This window comes from Fundulus heteroclitus, chromosome 24, assembly GCF_011125445.2.
Source record: "Fundulus heteroclitus isolate FHET01 chromosome 24, MU-UCD_Fhet_4.1, whole genome shotgun sequence".
NCBI classification, from domain to species: domain Eukaryota; kingdom Metazoa; phylum Chordata; class Actinopteri; order Cyprinodontiformes; family Fundulidae; genus Fundulus; species Fundulus heteroclitus.
In genome coordinates this window covers 4,944,776-4,954,415 of record NC_046384.1, presented here as the reverse complement: position 1 = coordinate 4,954,415, position 9,640 = coordinate 4,944,776, and the positions used below count along the sequence as shown (strand labels likewise).

General features: G+C 43.0%; 1 protein-coding gene across 1 annotated transcript in view; it reads right to left on the bottom strand.

The window, feature by feature from the left end:
* Positions 1–9,187, bottom strand: part of rpgrb (retinitis pigmentosa GTPase regulator b) — an 11,090-nt gene extending 1,903 nt beyond the window's left edge. Inside the window, exons 1-14 of the mRNA XM_036128501.1 lie at positions 9,101–9,187; positions 8,406–8,531; positions 8,215–8,307; positions 6,460–6,522; positions 6,224–6,382; positions 5,157–5,306; positions 3,634–3,792; positions 3,394–3,549; positions 3,202–3,326; positions 2,932–3,123; positions 2,740–2,851; positions 1,217–1,311; positions 1,075–1,134; positions 1–817 (exon numbers count right to left, since the gene is read on the bottom strand). The exon at positions 1–817 is cut by the window's left edge and continues 1,903 nt beyond it. Coding sequence (XP_035984394.1) covers positions 1–817; positions 1,075–1,134; positions 1,217–1,311; positions 2,740–2,851; positions 2,932–3,123; positions 3,202–3,326; positions 3,394–3,549; positions 3,634–3,792; positions 5,157–5,306; positions 6,224–6,382; positions 6,460–6,522; positions 8,215–8,307; positions 8,406–8,531; positions 9,101–9,131 — 2,338 coding nt within the window. The 5' untranslated portion in view covers positions 9,132–9,187. The remainder of the gene's footprint in view (positions 818–1,074; positions 1,135–1,216; positions 1,312–2,739; positions 2,852–2,931; positions 3,124–3,201; positions 3,327–3,393; positions 3,550–3,633; positions 3,793–5,156; positions 5,307–6,223; positions 6,383–6,459; positions 6,523–8,214; positions 8,308–8,405; positions 8,532–9,100) is intronic.
* Positions 9,188–9,640: the final 453 nt, after the last annotated feature.

Below are 9,640 nucleotides of genomic sequence, written 5' to 3'. Positions count from 1 at the left end.
TTTCCTTCCTGTTTTCGGCTCCTTTCCTACTCTCGGTTCCTTTCTTACTCTCGGTTCCTTTCTTACTCTCGGTTCCTTTCTTACTCTCGGCTCCTTTTCTATTCTCGGTTTCCTTCCTGTTTTCAGTTCCTTTCCTGCTCTCTGTTTCCTTCCTGCTCTCGGTTCCTTTCCTGTTTTCAGTTCCTTTCTTGCTCTCGGCTCCTTTCCTACTCTCGGTTCCTTTCCTGTTTTCGGCTCCTTTCCTGCTCTCGGTTCCTTTCCTACTCTCTGTTTCCTTCCTGTTCTCAGTTCCTTTCCTGCTCTCGGTTCCTTTCCTACTTTCTGTTTCCTCCCTGCTCTCGGTTCCTTTCCTCTTCTCGGCTTCTTTCCTGTTTCTCTCGTTTTTGGATTTCTTGGATGAATCTGAATCCCGCTCAGCTCTGGAGGCCGTTCTCTGCGCAGTGATTGGCTGACAGCTCTCAGTCAGAGAGCCAAAGGTCTGTTTCCCTTTACCTCTCTGACATCTGGACTCTTTCCCAGCTGTAACTGATTCAGACCCTTTCTGCCTGTTTTCTGAATGTCGTTTCCAGTCTGCTGGTTTCTGGCTCCTCCCAGTCAGCTGGTTTCTAACACTCTGAGCTTCTCTGTTATCCGCTCTCCTCCTCTCCTCCACAGTCAGAAGGAGACTCTCTCTGTTCTGATCCGTCTTCTTCTGCTTCTGGACGGACGAGGAGCTCCGACCAGACGGAGACGTAGCGGAGAAACTCCCCCGCCGCGCCCGTTTGCCCTCCTTTTCCTGACTCTGCTCTCTGATTGGCTTAGCATGCTTACCCTTCCTCTATCCCAGCACCGACAGCAAGAAGAGGACGGAAAAGAAGCGTGCGTTAGACGAGAAAAGCAACATGCAGGAAACAAAAAGCTAAACGGAAACAACGGGGAAGGGTTAGCGTCTCTTTAACCAATCAGGCGGCTGCAGGTTTTTTTTCTGGTCCCTTTAAACGGAAAACTTAAACAAGAAACCAGAATCAAGCTCAGAAAGACAAACTCTAAAGGTGAGCAGAAGCTGAGGACCAGAGGAGTCTGAGGCCGACTCACCTTCTGCAGAGGCGACAGAGTGAGCGACTGATCACAGGGGTCCATCTTCATCACATGCGTCTGTTTAAGAAGAAGATAAACGGTGAAATGAGCAGGAGGAGCCTGGTTCCCCCCCACCAGGAGCAGCTCAGAGGTTCCTCACCATGTTGAGGAAGTCCGTGGTTTCTCCCAGACCCCTAACGCTGTCGGTGTCCGTCGGGTTGTCTACAGCGCCGTGGGCCCCGGGCCCCGCCTGCTCTGAGAGACACCGCACAACTCACCTCATGGAATCATGGGTAAATATATATATAATATATATAGCGATATATATATAGGATATGATATATATAATATATATATATATATATATATATATATATTATATTATACACTACACACATAATATATATTAAGTTATCATAATATATATAACCACACAATACAGATATATAGATTATATATTTACAAAATATCTTTATAAATGTATTAGGTGTGTGTATAATATACATAATATTAATAATATAATAACTACTATGTATATACATCTGTCTATATATATATATATAATTTTACTTGAGTGTTTTTATCTCTATCTGCTATTTCTTCTCTATTCTCTACTATGGTTTTTCTCTCTATCTGTTTTTTCTTGATTATGTTATCTCTTCTTTCCTCTCTTCTCTTCTTTCTCTCTCTCTTTCCTCTCTCTATCTCATCTCTCCCTCTCCCCTCGTCTCTCTCTCTCTCTCTCTCTCTCTTGCTTCTCTCATCTCTCTCTCCTCTCTCGCCTCTCGCTCTCTCTCTCTGTGTGTGTCTCTCCTCTATCTCTCTCTCTCTCTCTCTCTCTCTCTCTAATCTCTCTCTTCTCTGTGTGTGTGTCCTCCTTCTCCTTCTCTCTCTCTCTCTCTCTCCTCTTCCTCTTTCCTTCCTTTCCTTTACATTTAATTAAATTAAAAGTAACAAAAACAAAATACTGTTTATAGTTACTTTTGGTTAAAAACATATAACCTATAAGTGATAATATTTAGAAATTAGTTTATTTTTCTGATTAAAACCAAGGTGTTTGATGATTAATGATGATATTAATTATTATCATCATTAATAATAGTAATAATAATAATTAATTATTATCATCATCATCATCATCATCGTCGTCGTCGTCGTTGTTGTTGTTAATAATAATAATAATAATAATAATAATAAATTGTAAAAGTTTAGGTTTAATCTCAAAATTCATTGACTCGCAGATATTAAGGATTTAAGCAAAAACACGGAAAGATATTAATAAGATTGTAAAGAAATTTGGCGGGAAACTAAATAACATATAAAAATAACTAAAGTTTTTAAATTAATATTTAAATACTGGACTTTTTATAACATGGTGCATTTGATTTAATTAAAAGTAACAAACAATACATATTACAATTTAATATTATTATATTAAAAGTCACTTTTGGTTAAAAAAAAATCGACTCTATAAGTGCTAATATTTAGGAATTAGAGTTTATTTTTCTGATTAAAACTAAGGACGACATTAATATTAAATAAAATAAAACGTGTCGGCTCTAAGCTACTCTGGGTCTCTGGGTCATGATATTAAAGAAGATTAAATCTAATTTAATCAGAAGACGTGTTTTAACTAAAAACAGGCTGATTAATGGCTGCGTTCTCCCAGGAGGAGGAAGCTACCCTGACGGTCCTTCCTGTGGCTCAGCTCAGGAGGAGGCAGTCTGGGCGGCATGGGGAGCGGCGGCTGCAGGAAACCAGGAGCCGTGGTTCCAAACTGCTCCGGCGATCGTTCCTGCGAGCCAGAGACCAGGTTCTGTCAGCGGGCCGTTGATTCTGGGTCCGCTGAGAGGCGCCACCACACCCAGAACTCACCCGCTCCCTGCGGCGGACCCGGGCGGAGAGGCTGCGCCTCAGAGCCGAGGAGTCGGCCGTGTCCCCCAGCAGCTCCACGTAGGGCCTCTCCAGGACGTCCTCCGTCACGTCGTCCTCCTCCAGGGTCACGTCGGAGGAGCCGGGCTCTCTGGGCCGGGCCAGCACCGCCGTGTGGCAGCCTCCGCACGCCGCCTGGACACGCAGGCACCAGACGGGTCACCAGGGCGGGCCGCCGGGGGAACGAGAGCCGCACGGGGAGCAGAGACTCACCTCCTGGACGACGTGCCTGAGGAAGCGGGGGCACAGCGTGGGCTTGAACTGGTTGGTGAAGTTCTCCTCCCCCAGGCCCAGCTTTCCGTGCCGGCCGTCTCCAAACGTGTACAGCAGCCCGCCGTCTGGGAGAGAGAGTCGGGTTTGAGTCCTCAGAGCAGACGGGGGAGGGAAAAGCCCGGCGGCGCTCACCTGTGATGACCGCCGTGTGGTTCTCCCCACAGGACACCCGGCACACCCGGCCCCTCCTGAAGTGCTCCACCGGACGGGGCAGCCGCGACTCGAAGATGAAGGTCCCGTGGCCGAGCTGTCCGAACTGGCCGAGGCCGAACGAGTAGACGTCGTCCTCTGGAAGGCAGAACCGAACCAGCTGAGAACCGCCCGCTTCCACCGTCCGCCCGCCACGCCGCCATTTCTGACGCCGGCGCTCACCTGTCAGGGCCACCGTGTGGCCCCCGCCGCACGCCACCTGCTTCACCGGGTCCTCGATGCTATTCACCCGCTGGGGGACCCGGTGTCGGGACAGCTGCTCCGTGCCCAGACCCAGCTTCCCGCTGTCCCGCTCCCCGAACGTGTACAGCGCTCCGTCCGCTGCCACAAACACACCACAGGTGAAACGTGGGACAAAGATCCGCCGACGCCGCCTTTACGTTCTGCCCTCAGCTCCAGCAGGAGGCTCAAAGGGAACCAGGCGAAGAATAAAACACGAATACGTTAAGATATTTATCAGGGATGCACGATATATCGGCCTTGACACCGGCACCGGTCCAATAAGTAGATCTGGGCTAATATTAATAACAGAATTGATCCAGTGTTGAAAGAGATTAACATTATTCACATATAATACTGAAAATCAGTATCGGCCAATGTTAGCGGTTTTCTAACGCATCGGTACCGATCCAATAAGTCGACCTGGGCCGATATCAACAACCGATGTTTACGTCGAAGGGGTAAATACAGGGTTTTCCCCAGAAAATGGCGTTAGGTGTCACTGTGGGTGAAGCGCGGAGGAGCGTCACTATCACTGCGAAACGTGCATCGAGCTAATAGCAGCTAGCGTGTTAGCTGTTAGCGTGTAGCAGCTAGCGTGTTAGCTCCAACGGGAGCTTTTCTGACTGTTTTGTGTCACTCTCAAACAGCGACGCATTAAAAAAATAAACAAATAAGACTAAGCCTGCCGGGCCTAACTTGCCGGGGGAAACCCAGAAATAATATCTGTAAATACCGGTTATTGGACATGAGCAGAATGGGTATTGATATATATCGGCCTTGACACCGGCACCAGTCCAATAAGAGCTGGGGCCAATATCAATAACAGAATCTGATCCAGTGTTGAAAGAGATTAATATTATTCACATATAATACTGAAAATCAGTATCGGCCAATGTTAGCGGTTTTCTAACGCATCGGTGCCAGTCCAATAAATCAACCTGGGCCGATATCAACGACCGATGTTTACGTTGAAGCGGTAAGGAAATAAATATGATATAAATACAGGGTTTTCCCCGGAAAATGGCGTTAGGTGTCACTGTGGGTGAAGCACGGAGGAGCGTCACTACCACCGCGAAACGTGCATCGAGCTAATAGCAGCTAGCGTGTTAGCTGTTAGCGTGTAGCAGTTAGCGTGTTAGCTCCGACGGGAGCTTTTCTGACTGTTTTTTGTCGCTCTCAAACAGCGACGCATTATAAAAATAAACAAATAACACTAAGCCTGCCGGGCCTAACTTGCCGGGGGAAACCCAGAAATAATATCGGTAAATATCGGTTATTGGACGTGAGCAGAATTGGTATGAAACATCGACATCGGCTCACATTTTTAGTATCAGTGCGTCTCTGATACTTATCAAGAACTTTAACAAAATCAAAACAAGATCTTGTAAAAACTTCACTTCCTGGTCCTTTTAGGCCCAGGTGGTTTATTTCCACCAGTAACCTGTTAAATGGCATTTTCTCACCCGTCACCAGAGCTGAGTGGTAGTATCCACAGGACACCCAGCTGACGGGGCAGCCCACGCTGACCTCCTGCGGCAACGACGCCTGGCTCAGCTTCCCCAAACCGATCTGGCCCTCGGTGTTCTCGCCCCACATGAAGAGCTTCCCGCTGGCTGCAAACATCCGACGCTTTCAAACTGTTTCTGATTCTGTTTGTTTGATCTTATGTTTAATTTCCATGATTAACCCTTCGGTTTATCAGGCTCATGTCGCACCGTGAGTCCGGTGCATTTACTTACAGCCGCCGTTTCCAACAGGAAACACTGTCAGGCTTTTATTTACGAATACAATTAGAAAATTAAACTAATAATACAAACTTTTTGTTTAGAACTAGATTTATTTTGGGTTAAATCATTCATAAAATAGAGTGTTTACTATAAAGTTTGTAAAAAAAAAAAGGAAAAATTAAACACTAAAAAGATGAATTTAGTGAATAAAGTATATTGAAGAAAAAACTTAGGATATTAACAAGATAGTAAAGAAATTATCTGGCAAAATAAAAAGCAAACGTAATACTTTTAAAACTATAACATAAATATAACTCAAGTTTTCAAATTAATCTTTAAATACTGGAATTTTTATAACAAGGTGCATTTGATTAAATTAAAAGTAACAAAAAAAATATTGTTTAAAGTTACTTTTGGTTAAAAAAATATAATCTATAAGTGCTAATATTTAAAAATTAGTTTATTTTTCTGATTAAAACCAAGGAAGCAAACATTATTATTATTGTTATTATTATTATTATTATTATTATTAATAATAATAATAATAAAACTGTAATAGATTAGGTTTAATTTCAAATTGCGTAAAAATACAATTTTGAGTTAATTTTAATTTTATTCCAATTAAAACATATAAATGAAATGCTTTTGATCTAAAATTTGGTAAGAACTTTAAAGACTAAATAAAAGTTGAAGTAACTTATTTCAAATATTGAAGATTTGCTCCGCTGAGGCACCAACAACAAATCCGGAGCATCGTAGGATGAGAACGCGAGAACAGCGCCCCCTGTGGGTCCAGCTTTTACCTGTGAGGGCAGCTGAGGTGTTTGAACCCGCAGCGAGCATCCGGACCGGGCCCTGCGAGTCGAAGAACTTGATCCTCTGGAAGGTGGTCCGCTCCTCGCAGTCGCCGAGTCCCAGCTGTCCCTCGCCGTTGCCTCCGCAGGCGTACACGTGTCCCCGCTCTGCAGACAAACAACCCAAGTGAAGGAGCCGACCGGCAGACGGAGGACAGAAGTCTGGTCTGGGATGAGGAACTGACCGGTGCTGATCAGGGTGTGGTTCCGTCCGCAGGCCACCTGCTGGACCTTTTCTGACTTCAGGGCTGGAAAACAACAGGAGGAGGCGACTCAGAATATAAAGGCAACACATTTCAGGAATATGTGAAGTTTAGGACTTCGGCTTAACTATTAAAGTTTTACTTTTCAGTTTGCCAAACTTTCCAGTTTTATGTTTTTGGAACCTGCACTGCAAAAACGGAACTAGAAATAAGTAAAATGTTCTTAAAATCAGTGTATTTGTCCTTGATTTGAGCAGCTAAATAAGATGATCTGCCAATGGAATAAGATTTTTGCAATTAAAATACGAACAATTCATCTCCATCGTCTTATTTCAAGTGCAGTATATCTAATTATCTTATTTTAAGGGTAAAAATACTCATTCCATTGGCAGATAATATTATTTACCTGCTCAAATCAAGGATAAATACATTAAGTTTAAGAACATTTTACTTATTTTTGGATCCGTTTTTGCAGTGTGGAATCCTGAATTTTTTCTATTTATATGAAAGTAACAGTGACAAACGTACAAACCATGAATCTGCTGTTTATTTGGCCCTGCTTTTTATTAGTTGTCCTACAGGTATCATTATACCCCATTGTTTATTTCTCTGGGACAGTAACAGTCTGAGTTTTGAGCCAGCAACCTTTGCAGCAAATGCCTTGCTCTCCAACCACTAGGCCACCATCTACCAGCTACAAACTCTGACCTCTGGTAACTTAAGTATGAGTCGTATAACTTTAAACTCAATAATGAATGAGAGGCTGTAGTCATTGTACAGAAAGTGCAACAAACATTTTGTTTGGCAGCAATTTTTACTGTTAGAAACTGAACCTTAAAAAAAACACTTCAACTCAAAAGCCAACTAGAAAAGTCGGTTTCCCCACATTTCTTAAACAAAAGCAGGAAAGCCAGCAGAACTTTCACCGGTTGACATAACCTACAACTTAGAGGTATAAGAGACAGGGCTGGACGATATAGAGAAAAAAAGCATATTGATAAAATATATATTGATAATTATCAACAAATTCAATACATATATTTTAAGTGCAGCTCTGGCCGTTTTATGCTGTTTTTAGATTAAGAACATACAAACACTGAATTATGACTTATTACCAGAACTGCAAGTTATTAAAAAGGGAAAACTCTTTGAAGGGGGCGGAGCTAAGGGGGAGGAGCATTCCTGGGTCTGCATTGTGATTGGTTGGGAGGATGTAACGACTGTAGTATTAACCTACATGACTAGAATGTAAAAGGAAGGAAAACTTTTATTCTATTGAACTTTTTATTAAGCCTTTTTTTCTCCATCCATCGATATATATTGTTACTAAATTATCGTCCAGCCCTGATAGGTGCTGACAACTCACTCAATAATGTTAAGGATTACAACTACCTTGGTTTTCTGAGCTGACTTTAATTATTGTCCCTACATGTCACACTTACTTCTTCAGGTTTTCAACAACTGAAAATAGTGTTTCAGGCCAAAAAAGGATGTTTTTTTTTAGTTGTTGTTGTTTACAGTGCACCCATCAATCCCCCGGCCAGCTGTGCTGCTTTATTTACAAGCTGCCGTGGCTCTGCTGGGGGGAAACACGCTGAAGCAGCGATATGAAATGTATTCAGCTCGGTCTGAAACATTTCGGGATTCCAGCTTTAACCGGGCTGCAGCTTTTCTTCCCTGCGTGTCTGCGCCTTATCGCATCTCCCTCCTCCTCAGCGACGGAGAGGTGGGGGCTACCTTTGACACAGGTGGGTTTATGCACGGTCTGCTTGGAGCCCAGACCCAGCTGGCCCCAGTTGTTGCTGCCAAACATGAAGAGCTTCCTGTTTTCTGAGGAGACAAACAGAGCAGCGCAGGTGAAACGCCACTTCTCCAGCAGCTGGTTAAAAAAAAAAAAACAACAACAGCATGGAAAAGTGGGTCTGTACCTGTGATCAAGGCGGTGTGTTCGTCTCCACAGGCGATCCTGTGAGGCATGTCGTTTTTAAGCCAGAACTTACTGGGGATGTTGTCTGCAAACTTGCTCTTTCCAAACGTGAAAACTGCTCCTGATTCTGCGGGGGAGTGAAACACAGAAAAACCAGGAGGTCAAATCAGATCATTAGCAATTAAAAAAAAAAAAGCTAAAAAAGGAAAATCCTTTAATGTACCTTTAAAATATGATATAAATAGACTTTCCCCATCAGTAACATTAGTTTTTAGGATGGATGGAAGCTCAGCGTGTTAATATTGGGGATTTTCTTTTTTCCAGCCTTAGTTTGTTCTCAACTGGTCGAGTTTAAACTAAATGAGCCGCTAATGTTGGTCCAACAAAGCCAAACCCAGGTTAAGGTATTTTGGGACTTTTAAACTACTTTTAAATTAAATAAAAAGTGGTCTTAGAGATGAAAAAACTCTGAGCTGCGCATTAAATAACTGCACGAAGAATAAAAACAGGAATAAAGTTACTGGTGGAACTTAAATCTTCATCTTTCGTTAGCCTGCGAGCTAATATCGAAGCTAATACGAGGGTCTAACACAGCTAATTACCCGGATGTTATCAGTTTACAGGCATTCTAAGTTAATAATAAAAAATATAAACGGCCAAGACTCGGTAATAAAATACTAATTGTATCTATTTTACCAGGGATTTCGTCTTCAGCCTCTTCTGCCATCTCTGCGGGGCTTTAATCCGCTTTGCTTGGTGTTTCGGGCGTGCTGCTCGGCGACAACCCGGAAGTAAACAAAACGTCTCCTAGGATACGAGGCGCCAGCTTTGGAGTTCTTAAAGGAACAGCGCACATTTTCAAAGCGCTTGTTTTTTTCCTGTCCGCTTTGTTCTACTGCTGGTACCTCTCAGGAAATCTGAATAATTTATCTAAATAACAACTAAACGTGACACAGACAGGAATATATTCCAATTGTTTATGTAGATTCTCACAGCAAATTGAAAACCTCAAATTCTGTATCTCGGTATATTCCTGCAGTTTCAAATAAAGATAATAAAAAAAAACATTTCAACACATTGATTTCACGCTGGAATGTTACGACCTACTCCTATGGTTTGTGTATCCATTTCTACCCCTGTTTTACCTTCCACCCAACTTGAGTTACCAAATCTGGATTCACTGATCGGGCGAGACGACAGAACAAGCCTTCCACCGACATGATGTCTGCACAGGGT